This window comes from Cannabis sativa, unplaced genomic scaffold (assembly GCF_029168945.1).
Source record: "Cannabis sativa cultivar Pink pepper isolate KNU-18-1 unplaced genomic scaffold, ASM2916894v1 Contig3, whole genome shotgun sequence".
Taxonomy (NCBI): domain Eukaryota; kingdom Viridiplantae; phylum Streptophyta; class Magnoliopsida; order Rosales; family Cannabaceae; genus Cannabis; species Cannabis sativa.
The window spans coordinates 5994509-6009173 of record NW_026870039.1 but is presented as its reverse complement, the minus strand read 5'-3'; the positions used below and the strand labels follow the sequence as shown (position 1 = coordinate 6009173).

Here is a 14665-nt window from a genome sequence, read left to right as displayed (position 1 = left end):
TAATTCAATCATTTGGGCCGCAAAAGGCCCACATTGGGCATCAGAGATAGGATAACATCCTTATCCTTAGGATTCCTTCCAATTTTGGCTATTGGATGGTCCCCACTACGTGGATCACTATTAGGCAAGCCACCTGTCCCTATCGTACCAATCATCCTCCTGTCACCAGGACGTTGCACACTCCCACTACCACGATCCGCACCTCCACTACTCGTACTGGTCGTACTGTCCTTGGATCCTCTGTTGTCAATCAACTTCGCCGCCTCCTCCGACTGCTCTTCGTTCTCCAACGACCCCAAGTTCATCTTTTGTAGCCTCTCCATCACCATTTTAGGTCCTGCATCCCTCCTTATCGCCATCGCCGGGGGTCTGGTATCAAAACAATTTCGTATAGGCAAATTTGCTTTAAGCCAGGACCCATACAAAGGAACTGCACACCCCACCGGAGGATACACAAACATTTTGGGCCGCGTTCAATCTTTCACGTCGTGAAACAAATACCCATAGTTAAAGCAAATTGTAGGCAACTTACAATACTTGAATTGGATCCATTCCTTCCTGTCTCTGGTAATGCTCAGAAAAAAGCCTGCTGGGATACGTTGCAATAACGGTATCTCCACCATCAACTTGAGGAATCCCCTCCTTGCGATAACTCTCGGCTCCGCCTTATCGAACTTAACATACTTCCCTATTTTTGCACCAACCACCGGAGCATTTTGCCAAGCCAAGTACGGGGTAGGCAGTCCATGCACTTGAACCCACACCCTCGCAATATCCATCTGCACTTTTTGCCAGCCCCCATCCTCAGGCCATTCTATTAGGTTTAGGATTTGTCCTCCCAACAACCATGGTCGACCATTCAGCACCTCCTCCAAGTCTTCCTTACTATCAAAGAAAATTCCCCACAGTCCCTCTTCGAGGGTTTTAATCCACCACTTACTCCTTAGTCTCCAAACCCCCGAGAGTATCTGCCAAACTTTGCTCTTCTGCTTCGGATTCCTACCAAAACATTTAGCCAAAACCCCTTTCTGAACCACTTCCTCCGTCAGAGCTTCATCCGTCTCAAGTTCCAGTGAAGAATCCTCCAGGAACTTCTGTCTCAAAGCCTCAATCTCGCTCTCCGTATTGACCACTTTATTAACCCCCGTAGGCTCCGGCTCCGTATTCCCCAAGTTAATGGAGACCGATAAAGCCGGCTCCGTTGAGCTTCCCCCGACCCTATCCATAGTTCTTCAGACTGTCTCTTCCTTTCGCCCACCAACACAGCAACACTACACCTCGCTTGACAAACTGTCACTGTTGTATTCACAACATCTCATACAGAGAAATGGTAGTAAGGAAAAATAAACTTTTGGACAAAATCGGCACCAATAGAACTTAGTGTAGCTATATTAGATAATTTAATACGGCGAAAATTTATTTACTATAAGATTAAGGCCGATTTGACATGATATTCTTTAAGTGAAGTGAATTAATAATATCTATTTGAAGAATTAGTAGAGCCACTAGTCCGCCATGCAAAGAAGTTTGTACTGGAGGTAAATAGTGAAAGTTAAAAAGAAAATTTATCAAATCACGACAAAGCAACAATTTTTATATAGCAACTACTCCATTAGCTTTGGTTATAAGCAGGGGCGGAGCCAGAGTCGAAATTCAACGAGGGCCAAACTATATTATAAATTAAGTGATAGATAATTCAAAATATATTATTAATATTATAATAAAAATTAAAATACAATACGTCTCTCTTAAATATCATAAAAGTCATATATAAGTGAATTTATACTAATTTTTTTAGCAATTTTTTTTTCTATATATACTAGCAAACATTTACTTAAAAATATATCTTTTATTTTGTTGCGAAGAGTGTAATTTTTACTATATTCATAGCGAAAAAAGATTGATCTGCAGTAGCTGTAGAAACTAAAAGTAGAATAAGAGTTACTACTGTATACACAAATTAATTTTTTTTTTACTTTTTAAGTTTTTACTAACTACTAACATAAATAAATCAAAAATGGTTGCTAAAAGAATAAAATCAAGAAGTTTTTCACTTTTTTTTAAACAAATTTTTTCAAAAATATTGTGAAGTGGTAATACTCTATCTAGCAAATAAACCAAATAAATATTTTTAAAGAATATAAATAAATACTTTAAAACAAAAAGGACACTTATTATTCTTTTTATAAAGGAAAATAATAATTTATATGATTTTGTTAGTATTACTGTAGACAAAATACATTTTATTTTCTTCAAATTTTACTTTGACTTTTTTAAAAGAGTCACCATATAATAATTATTAAAAAAGTTCAATTACAATGTACTAAATTTTAAGACTTAGAATTATATATACATAATTACATATATGCTAGGGGGTCAATTACAATATACTAAAGTTTAAGACTTAGAATAACATATACATAATTATATACATGGTAGGGGGTCATGGCCACTATAAACAACCATGTACCTCCGCCCCTGGTTATAAGATTCTCAATCCTGATGGTGAGAAGGTAAAATGAAATGGACATGTATATAGGGTAGATTTAATATTTTTGAACACAGAGTTACTTTTTGGTTAGCAATACTTGACATATTACAGACTAAAGAAAGACTATAGAGGTTTAATATTTGTCAAGATACTACTTGTTTGATTTGTGGTCTAGGTGATGAAAATGTGAAAAAGTTATTTTTTGATTGTCACTATAGTTGTGTTTGGAAGAAGTCATGAATTAGTTTGGTTGATTAGCCCAAAGCAGTAACATTGACAGATGATTGAGATAGATTTCTAGATCGCATCAATCCCCCTTTTGTAAGCAAGTCTATTCAATGGCTCTTGCGGTGATTATTTACCATGTTTGAAAAAGCCTGTTGACCTCAAAAAGTGATCAGCCGAGAGCGTGGTCGTATAAATCTGATGCTTGCCACATAATTGGCCAAACAAGAATATGTAATAAACACAAGATTAATTGTAGAAGTTCGACCCCCTTGTGATAGCGGGTAATGACCTACTCCCCTTTTAGCTTTATTAATATCAAGAATTAATACTATCTAGATAACTATAGATAGGATCTGCTATAACACCCTTAGGAATACGATGTATGAATCAAGAACAGCAAAACTCAAGTGTAGAGATAATGCTTGTATAGGTGTGTGAGAGAGGAAGTGAAGAAGAGAGAAGTTTTCAGACTTAGACTTAAAGCTTGGAGGCAAGTGTTAGGCTTAACTAAGCTTAGCCTTCTAGGTTAGAGTTAAGGCCTTTATCCAGGAGGCCTAAACCCTTGATTACAACTTGAAACCCTAGATATTTATATATTTTATTAGTTAATTATAAAATAGCAAAGTACCATTGAATTTAGATATTATTAAACTATTATGTTCGGGTTTTAGGGCCCAATTTATAGCCCAAGAGTTGTTGTCCACGGGTAGACGTGCACAGTAAACCCTACAAAACAACTTCTGGCCAGTCAGGCCGCTGTGGAAAGGTAGGCTGGCCGGCCATGGTGCAGTCCCAAGGCTGGCTGGCCATAGGGCTAGCTAGGGGTGGGCGAATAGCTCTTGTGACGGAGCTAGTCTGTCACTTGATGCTCGTTTGTGTGTCGGGGTCTCCAATTGTTTAGGTGTTAACTTTGCCTTCCGATTAGTGAGTTGTACTATCATGTGGTACTAATTTTGTCCATGTTAGCATGCCACGTCAGGAGGAAAAAAATTGGGATAACATTTGCCCCCAAGTCCTTATGTGGATTATAAGCATGTAGGACGCAATACACCATAGCAAATAAAACTAAATGAGCATAAAATAGAATGTGCGTAAGCATATACCATTGCATTATCCACACCATGCACTACAACCTAGCAAACATCTCATATAGGTGTGAAAATATATATAGGGACACGATTTTGTCTCATGATGTACTTTCACGGAATATATTCTGTAGTACATTAGATGGGTCTCGGGGTACATTAAATGAGTATCAGGGTACATTTCTACATTTTTAACCCTAATTATCCCTAGATCAATATCAGCCGTCAGATCAAATAAGTCCCTCATCTGACGGCTGCCGTACATCACGGAATGCATTCCGTAAAAGTACAATCACGGGACAAAATCATATCCCTATATATATATAATATATATATATATATATGCATTTGCTTCCCATGTGCATTGATATTTAACATACCACTTATTCATTAATTTATAATATATGTTTCATAACGTGGCACCCTCTTTTTGACTATTTTTTGAATTAATTAATTCATTCAACCCTCCATTTCCTACGAAGAAATTATGAAAATTATATCAATATGATATCATCATGAATCTTCTGTTTGATGCACCAAAATTAAATCCCTAACATTTTTTATTTGATGTTAATAAATAGTAAATGAATATTATACTGTGTCAAAAAGATATTGAGAGAGAGAGAGAGAGAGAGAGAGAGAGAGAGAGAGAGAGAATAATTACGTAGTAATTGCGTAATAGTAAGGAGAGAGCATTGTGGTTGTGGGTACTAGTGTTATTTTCCCAACAGGGGCTCAGTCAATCCAATGAAAAGAGCATAAGAAAATAAAGGTTGACTCAACTTGGAAAACATGTGTGTATATATGTAGGATTGACCTTGGAGAATTTATGTTAAATTCGACGTAGTATGAGTGTATAAATAATTGATATATATATATATATATATATATATTTTGGACTAAGTAAAGTTATACCAACCAAAATTGAAAACAATGTCAATTCTTGGTCGATTAGCACTAAGAGTTACCTCCCTTAATCATCAATCTATATATAAGGGAAAGCATTTACACTCAGCCTTCACATCACCAAACGAGTACCAATTTATGAACATACATATTTAAAATTATATTGTCTTTTATTTCTCTACTCCAAGAATGGCAAAAGGACTAATATTGGGATTGATATTATTAGGTTCCATGTTGGCCGGATGTATGGCCAACAGGGATTGGAGGTTGGGTTTCAACTACACAGATTGGCTTCAGAAACATCGCAACTGGTATGATCAACACCACCTAAACAAAACCCAACAAGTTTCCAACAAGATTATTGTAGGTGGTTCTCAACACTGGCGCTTCAATTTCACCTACACTGATTGGGCTTTCAAGCACGGCCCATTCTATCTCAATGACGTTCTTGGTAAACCTTTTATTATATATTGTATGAAACCCATAATAAAATTCAAAACCGCCTCTAATGTATTTTGGTGTACATGCAGTTTTTAAATATGATCCACCAGTGGGCAAGGACTCACACCCACACAGTGTGTACCAGCTCCCAGACTTGAGGAGTTTCATCAAGTGTGATCTGAGCAATGCTAAGAAGCTCGCAAACGCAACACAAGGTGTGGGGAATGGATTTGAGGTGGTGTTGGACAAGTGGCAGCCCTACTACTTTGCCTGCGGCGAGAGCAATGGTTTCCATTGCGATGTCGGACGCATGAAGTTCTTTGTTATGCCAATGCTTCGTGCGTGGCCGTCGCGCCGCACTTAACTAATTGCTCATCTTGCATGCATGTGTGCATGCCAAGATGGAGCTAACTTATTTCTCAAGGCTCTACAACTTTATAATTTTCTATTCAATGTCTTCGTAGTGACTTCTTGCAAGTGTAATACTCTTCAATCAATAAATTGTATTAAAAGTTTCCTATATTTTGTAATCCTAATAATTTTCTAGGTTTAAAAAAATTTACTACATAACATTTGCTTTGTTTAATATGTGTTCATGTCTACAATTTATTACAACTCTTTTAATTATATAAATATTTGATTACTTGAAATAAAAGTCAAAATAAATACTACAAGAGTCCATTACTTGTGAAAGGTATAGGCGCAATTTGTCAAAAACATATATTCTCTGACTAATTTATACACATTCATTTTCAAATAATAATATATGAAAGTATAAAGTTGAAAAGAAAAAATATTTTATAAAGTTAGTATAACACTACGAAAAAGACATGTTTTAACTAAATTTGTTTTTTCTTAAAGACATTGTTGCAAATCTATTAATTATTGTTGAAGTATATATGTTGTACCAAAAAAAATTTAAAAAAATAATAAAGAAACTTAAATATTAGATAATTTAATACGGTAAAAATAATAAAAGGAAAGATCATTCTAATGCATGATGAGAAAAAAACTTAATAATTTTTTTATCAATTTTTTTTTATGTATTTTAAATTTTATTCCATTCCATTCGTATTCTCATTCTCATTCTTATTCTTATGGTTTCATTCCTTCCAAGCCATTAAGAGTACATTAGCTTCTCTACTATATCATTTAAAATATAATACGAAAACTTTATGCCGATTGATATGGCTATTCGTACCTTTTTTCTCAATCCCTTGCGCCGTGTTTTGAAGTCTGTATCGCACTAATGAGAGGAGGTGGCACCAGATAGTTTGTTGATGAAGAACTTCATTCACAAGAGTCAACTGTGGCCTAAAGTAGGAACTAGATCTGACGCTACAATCCATAGAAATGTCATATGGGCGTCGTCATACTGGGAGTGGGGTCGTCGAGGATCAAGAGGTGAGGGAATCCCTGACTGTTGAACGAAAGCTTGAAGGTTACTTTTTTCATATTTTAATATATTCTATTTGTTTCATATACATCACCTTGTTTGGATTATTTGTTTGTTTGTCTTGGCTTATTTGTCATGATAGGAACTCAGCTACCAAAAAAAAAAAGGTTTGGCAGTTCAACACCACCACCTGCTAGACTCTACAAGATCATTGCTTAGTGACTATTCTCAAGCTAAAGAGGCATCTCAAGCTAAAGAGGCAGATCGAGCTCTTCAAGCAGACCATCTTATTCTCCTAAAGACTCCTGCTATTTGGGCTCCCCCTCCTAGACTTGCCAAGCTATCCACTGTGCAACCATTGATACCCACATAAATAAGCCAGGATTCGCAGGCGTTCTACGTACGTAACAGCAACGGAGAAACAATCGATGGCCTTTCCATACCCTATTTTGAAATTGGGGAACCTCATATCCAAGAAGTCAAAACTCTCATCATCTTCGTGAAGTAGTTTTTTTCGTGAAGACTTCCTCATTCACATTAAAGAGACAGATTACAAGTTAATAATTGATGCTTTGAACACCATAATTGTTGTAGTATTTTTATTGATCTTATTTCCCAGCTGAGGACACTTCTCTCTCAGTGCCCAAGTTTTAAGATTAGCTGCATCGGTAGGACAGTAAACACACCAGTCCACGTTTTGCCAAAAAAGGCGCACTTCGACTTGATGAAGATACCTACTGGATTAGTGATGAGGCTTACACTGTTTCTTTAGTTCTTTCATTCTTTTGAACTTTGAAGTAGCAACCTCCTTACCCTAAAAAAAAGATGGGATTTTTACATGGTGTACTATTTTTTTTTTTACTTTTATACTGCGACATGCGTTTTTTTTAATATTTTTACTGTTACTTTATATACTGTCTTTTTTGTAAATAGTATAAAACTTGTAATACCTATTTAATAGGACCCTATTTAATATCAATTATTTTTCAAAAAATAATAATTATATATTTATTTTCAAAAAATAAAATAATATTAATAATTAAAAAAATTATTAAATTATTAATTTTTAATTCAAATTATTATTATTTTTTCAAAGTTAATTTAAATTATATTTATATAGGTATTTATTTTTAAAAAATAATTTTATTTACGAATTTTGCTATCAATCTTTTTATAACCTTATTTTCGGCGTGATATATTTTTCTGAATTTCTTAAAATTTAACAAGATGTCTTAAATAACTGTAATGTACACGGCCATGAAAAAAAAATTAAAATAAAAAAATCTCTCGAATATCGGAACAGATAAGAGTGCATCAGTGCACCAATTTTAGAGAGATGCATTTTATAATTTCTCTAATTAAAATTGCTATCAATTTTTTTATAACCTTATTTTCGGCGTGTTATATTTTTTTGAATTTCTTAAAATTTCACAAGATGTCTTAAATAAATGTAATGTACACGGTCATGAAAAAAAATAAACTAAAAAAATCTCTCGGATATCGGATCAGATAAGAGTGCATCAGTGCACCAGTCTTAGAGAGATGCATTTTAGAATTTCCCTGATTAAAATTGCTATCAATTTTTTTATAACCTTATTTTCGGCGTGTTATATTTTTTTGAATTTTTTAAAATTTTACAAGATGTTTTAAATAACTGTACTGTACACGATCATTAAAAAAAATTAAACTAAAAAAATCTCTCGAATATCGGAACAAATAAGAGTGCATCACTACACTAGTTTTAGAGTGATGCATTTTAGAATTTTCCTAATTAAAATTGCTAAGAATTACAAATAAATTAGCTTAGGCGAGCAGTATAAAAATGAATAAAATAAATAAAAAATCACCAAGTTTTTCCCAAAAAAAAAAAAAATCATCATAAAAAGAAAAATTATGAAATAATCCCCTACAGATGCTCAAATAAATTTTTTTGTACAATCCCTTGTTCTTAATTTTTCATTGGCCAAATTTCTTTCCCCATAGCATAGAGTAAAAATTGTATCCCCTACTATAGATAATCCCTATATACATATATATTTGATTAGTTGAAATATAAAAGTCAAAATAAATACTACAAGAGTCCATTACTTGTCAAACGTATACTGCAATTTGTCAAAATTTCTCTGACTAATTTATACACATTCATTTTCAAATAATAATATATGAAAGTATAAAGTTGATAGAAAAAACATTTTATAAGTTAATTAACACTACGAAAAAGACATGTTTTAACAAAATTTGTTTTTTCTTGAAGACATTGTTGCAAAATTATTAATTATTGTTGAAGTATATATACTGTACCAAAAAAAAATTGAAAAAAATAAAGAAACTCAAATATTAGATAATTTTTTGAAAGAGAACCTCAGTTCAATGATTAAACCAGAAAACTAGGATTGACAGGGAGCAATCCTTCCCCATTACAAAAGGTCTTATATAGCCTTTCAGTCCTAGCTTGGACAATCAAGCTATTAACAAAGGTTAAATTATCTCTCTTAACAAACACCAAATTACAATCCTTACACTTTGATATCTGCTCCAGAGTATAAAGAAATAAATTCATTAACTTCCAATCCGGACACCTCCTTTTAGCAAAGGCATTGACAGCTACTTGGCAATCCGAGATAATCACGGCACCCACCCAATTCTTCTGAGCAACTACATCAACCACCATTCCAATAGCTCTTATCTCTGCCTCTAGGCTTGGAAACCCTTCCTTACTGAAGTACCCATATTCCCAGAACAAATCCATTTTGTCAATCATTACACAAGCCATGCCGCACCAACTTTCTTTATACGCCCCATCAACCAAAAGCAGTTTGTTGTATTGATGCGGCACCCAGGCCCTGGCCAAAAACTTTCCACAGGGATCTAACACCTCTCCTACCCTGTCCCCTCCACAATCAACAAATTTCCTCCACACTTCCCTTAGCAGACCGGGTATATCCACACACTTCACCCCATGAATGACTGCATTCCTATGATTCCACACTGTATCGCACACTGCCGCAAAGCTTACCAGGGCCTGAAAACATTGGTTCTTGGACAGTCCCTTCACTTAAGATAACACCTTAATAAGCATACTATCCCCAGAGACCTCATCCGACTTCACTGGCAAAGGGGCGCCAAGCCATAACGCTCTTGACAGAGGACACTGCATAAATAAGTGGTCAGCTGACTCACAAGTATAGCCATACAGAACACACTCCTGACTACTCCCACCTGCATATTTATCTTTAGTCGGCATGACACCCGCACACAGTCTCCACAACAAAAGACTCTGCCTCGAATGCATCTTCCCATCCCATATCAGTCTCCATACCTCATGGTTGTTATTAAACCCTGCTCAAACCAATAAGCCCCTTTCACACTAAACTTCCCATCCCGAGCCTCCTTCCAAATTAAAGTATCCCTCCCTAGGCGATTAGACAGAGAGACAGAAAGGATTCTCTCTCCCTCCTCTCGACCAAACAGGTACAGAACATATTCTTTACGCTATTCCAAAGATGAGCCCTGAATTAGTTCTGCTACCGTCCTGAGATTTGGTGCCCGAACACGGACACCTTCCATAACATTCCTAAACTCATCATAGTCCATCCACGGAATCCACGGTTGGTACCAGATATCCACCTCTTGACCGTTAGCCAAAATCATGCAAGCTCCTTCTCTAATAACTTGTCTCGCCACAAGAATATCTTTCCAAATAGTTGAATCCGACTCTCTCAGCTGCACACTCCAAAAGGAAAGCCAAGAGCAGTACTTCTCTCTTAAAGCCTTCACCCACAATTTATTCTCATTGCACGCCACTTCCCAAGCCAACTTTGCCACTAACGCCTTATTCATATCTCCAAACCGCCTAAAGCCCAATCCCCCTCTCTGTTTTGGCTGGCACAGAGCATCCCAACATTTGTTTGCAAGAAAATGGCTTTCTCCACCCCACCTGTCCACCAAAACTTCCTAACCAGAGCATCCATCCTCTTACTAACATTGGTTGGGATAGAGAAGGTAGACATAGTATAAATAGGCATAGACATAGCAACCGAACTGATCGCCGTCATCCGCCCCGCATATGAGAGCGTTCTCATTTTCCATCCTTCAAGTCTCCCTTTTAACTTTTCCACCAAAAATTGGAATTCTTGTGATTTACTTCTGGCAAAAACAAAGGGGTTGCCAAGATAATTGCCCAAATTTCCTTTTTCATTAATTGACAAGGCCTGTTCAATTTCCCTTCTCCTCCCCCTAGCACATCCTTTCGAAAAATGTATCCCCGATTTATTTTTATTACACGCCTGCCCAGACCATTCTTCATATTTGGCCAAACATTTGCCCAAACAAATCGCCGCCCTTACACTTGCTCGCGCAAAAATCACTGTATCATCCGCGAACATAAGGTGCGATATAGGAGACACACCTCTCGCAATCCGAATGCCATTAATTTGCACTGCATCCTGAGCTCTTTGAATCAATCTAGCCAAAATATCGTTGCACAGAATAAACAAAAACGGGGATATAGGGTCCCCTTGACGTAACCCGCGCGAGGGACTACACCTTTTAAGAGCTTTCCCATTCAGCATGATCGCATAGGAAGAACTGGAAACACAAACCATCACTGGCTCAATAAAATGTTCCGAGAAACCATGAGCCCGAAGCACCATCTCCAAAAACTTCCACTCGACCCTATCATACGCCTTGTGCATATCAATCTTGACCGCCATTAGACCCCCTTTGCTTCTATTCTTTTTAATCGTACTCATAATCTCTTGAGCTAGAATGGAGGCATCGGTAATTCCTCTGCATGGAATGAAGGCAGACTGTAACGGTGAAACAATTGAATCCAGCAAAACTTTCAACCGCTGAGCCAAAATCCGAGAAATCACCTTACAGACAAAATTACACAAGCTTATGGGCCGAAAGGCCTCAACCTTCGAAGCATTCGAAGTTTTAGGAATCAAACAAATAAAATTGAAATTTAGTTCAGGATCGAGGGATTTACTCACAAAAAACTCTTGCACTAATTGGATAACTGTCATTCCAACTGTGTCCCAACATTTTGGAAAGAACACCCCAGACATCCCGTCCGGGTCCAGGGCCTTTAGCGGGTACATCTGAAACACTTGCTCGTATATCTCCTCGGCTGAAGGGATAGCGCACAGCCTTGCATTGTTCTCAGCAGAGATAGAAGGATTAATCAGTCCCTCTAAATCCACCGGCGGGCACGGGTTAGAAGTACTAAATAGATCCAAGAAAAATCTATTCAGTATAGCCCCTTTTTCCTTCTCCCTTTCCTTCCAATTGCCGTCAACATCCTGCAAGGCCCAAATATGGTTTCTCTTTCTTCGAACCGTAGTTGAGGCGTGGAAGAATTTGCTATTTCTATCTCCTTGCGCCAACCTTAATTCCCTCGATCTTTGCTTCCAACATAGCTCGTTTCTCGCCCATTCCTCCTTAAGCCTTAAATGAATTTGAGCCTCTTCCACAGCAATCTCTTCCCAGTTCTTATGAGATTGCAGCAGACTAAGTCTTTCCTCCAACTTTTGAAGATTCTTCTCAGTATCGCCAAACACACGTTTGCTCCACATCTGGAGAGCATTCTTAGTTTTCTTGAGGCTTCCCACCAATCTAGCTTGATCACCTCCCATAAACCAAGCCTCTTTGATAACATCCAAACAAGACTCCTCCTGAAACTACGCTTCATAAAATCTAAAAATTCCAGACCCTCTCCTCTTACACATCAACGAGTCGAAAAGAATGGGGCCATGATCCGAGGCCACAATGGGCAAATTACGAACTCCCGCTTTCGGATAAAGGGTCAACCAATCGGTATCCACCAAAACTCTATCAATTCTTTCTCTTATCAACTTCCCATTATCCCTTTTATTCCTCCACGTAAATTTACACCCATGAAACCCCAAATCGATCCCTCCCGTCTCTTCAAGAAAGGAAGAAAGAATTTCACAGTCCCTGTACGAAACCATCCTCCCTCCATATTTATCATCCTTCTCCAGAATAACGTTCAAATCCCCCACAACCGCCCAAGGCGATTGACATCTCTTTACATAACTAGCAACTTCCTCCCAAAAGTCATCTTTCTGTTCCTTATACGAAGTTCCATATATTGCGAATAAAGTCCAGTCCTTCCCCCCAGAAGGGTCACTAACCCAACACTCAAAGGATGTTTCTCTAACTCGAGCAACCTTCAAATTAGCCTCTTTATTCCACAACAAACAAAAGCCACCCGCCAATCCCAAGGCCGGAATAAAAACGCCAAACTCAAAATCCAACTCAAATCTCACCTTATCCATCTGATCCCTACCCACTTTAGTTTCTATCAAGAATAAGCAATCCACCTTGTACCTTCTCCTCCAAACCTTTAAGGCTTGGATAGCCGCAGGTCTCGCAAGACCTCGACAATTCCACGATAGGACAATCATTGGGGCGGGGGGGCTTGATAAGGGTCGCCTCCTCGCCCATCGGAAAATCCTTTTAGATTTGAATTGCCACAAACATTTCTCCTTGAAGACCATTAGAAGTATTCTTTTCATGCCCATTTTTCTCACATTCCTTCTTCTGGCCTTCTGCTTCAACATTCTTCTTCTTCCCTCTTGAGTTCTTCTTATTACTTCTACTCTTCCCAGATCCTCTCCCAACATTATCAGTCTTCCCCACAGAGAAAACTCCCCCCTCACGGATCGGCGTTTGGCCGCACTCATCATCCTTCTTCCCACACTCATTTAACGGCCTCCCTTTTTGATCCACAGGAATTACACAATGAGCAGCCTTCCTTTTCTTAAAATTCGATCCCGTACACACCTGGGCCTCTAATCCTTCATTTTCCAAAGATATACTGATCTGGGCCTCCACCACATCCGATTGGACTAACACATCCCTGGTGACTTCCTCTAGTGAGGTGCCTTCAGCCCATTCCACACTAATGGGCTATGGATACACATGCGGAGTCCTAGACTTACAGACTTTATGATGTGGTAATTCAATCATTTGGGCCGCAAAAGGCCCACATTGGGCATCAGAGATAGGATAACCTCTTTATCCTTAGGATTCCTTCCAATTTTGGCTATTGGATGGTCCCCACTACGTGGATCACTATTAGGCAAGCCACCTGTCCCTATCGTACCAATCATCCTCCTGTCACCAGGACGTTGCACACTCCCACTACCACGATCCGCACCTCCACTACTCGTACGGGTCGTACTGTCCTTGGATCCTCTATTGTCAATCAACTCCGCCGCCTCCTCCGACTGCTCTTCGTTCTCCGACGACCCCAAGTTCATCTTTTGTAGCCTCTCCATCACCATTTTAGGTCCTGCATCCCTCCTTATCGCCATCGCCGGGGGTCTGGTATCAAAACAATTTCGTATAGGCGAATTTGCTTTAAGCCAGGACCCATACAAAGGAACTGCACACCCCACCGGAGGATACACAAACATTTTGGGCCGCGTTCAATCTTTCACGTCGTGAAACAAATACCCACAGTTAAAGCAAATTGCAGGCAACTTACAATACTTGAATTGGATCCATTCCTTCCTGTCTCTAGTAATGCTCAGAAAAAAGCCTGCTGGGATACGTTGCAATAACGGTATCTCCACCATCAACTTGAGGAATCCCCTCCTTGCGATAACTCTCGGCTCCGCCTTATCGAACTTAACATACTTCCCCACCAACCACCGGAGCATTTTGCCAAGCCAAGTACGGGGTAGGCAGTCCATGCACTTGAACCCACACCCTCGCAATATTCATCTGCACTTTTTGCCAGCCCCCATCCTCAGGCCATTCTATTAGGTTTAGGATTTGTCCTCCCAACAACCATGGTCGACCATTCAACACCTCCTCCAAGTCTTCCTTACTATCAAAGAAAATTCCCCACAGTCCCTCTTCGAGGGTTTTAATCCACCACTTACTCCTTAGTCTCCAAACCCCCGAGAGTATCTGCCAAACTTTGCTCTTCTGCATCGGATTCCTACCAAAACATTTAGCCAAAACCCCTTTCTGAACCACTTCCTCCGTCAGAGCTTCATCCGTCTCAAGTTCCAGTGAAGAATCCTCCAGGAACTTCTGTCTCAAAGCCTCAATCTCGCTCTCCGTATTGACCACTTTATTAACCCC

The 14665-nt window shown here is 38.3% G+C and overlaps 2 protein-coding genes across 2 annotated transcripts; one reads left to right on the top strand and one right to left on the bottom strand.

Annotated features, from left to right (window-relative positions):
• Positions 1-4721: 4721 nt before the first annotated feature.
• LOC115702477 (uncharacterized) lies at positions 4722-5673 on the top strand. Its single transcript, XM_030629920.2, has 2 exons — positions 4722-5161; positions 5241-5673. The coding sequence occupies exons 1-2, from the start codon at positions 4900-4902 to the stop codon at positions 5513-5515; spliced, it is 537 nt and encodes a 178-aa protein (XP_030485780.2). The 5' UTR covers positions 4722-4899; the 3' UTR covers positions 5516-5673.
• Positions 5674-12228: 6555 nt separating this feature from the next.
• On the bottom strand, positions 12229-12975 carry LOC133033139 (uncharacterized). The gene has a single exon (XM_061107751.1). The coding sequence runs from the start codon at positions 12973-12975 to the stop codon at positions 12229-12231; it is 747 nt and encodes a 248-aa protein (XP_060963734.1).
• Positions 12976-14665: the final 1690 nt, after the last annotated feature.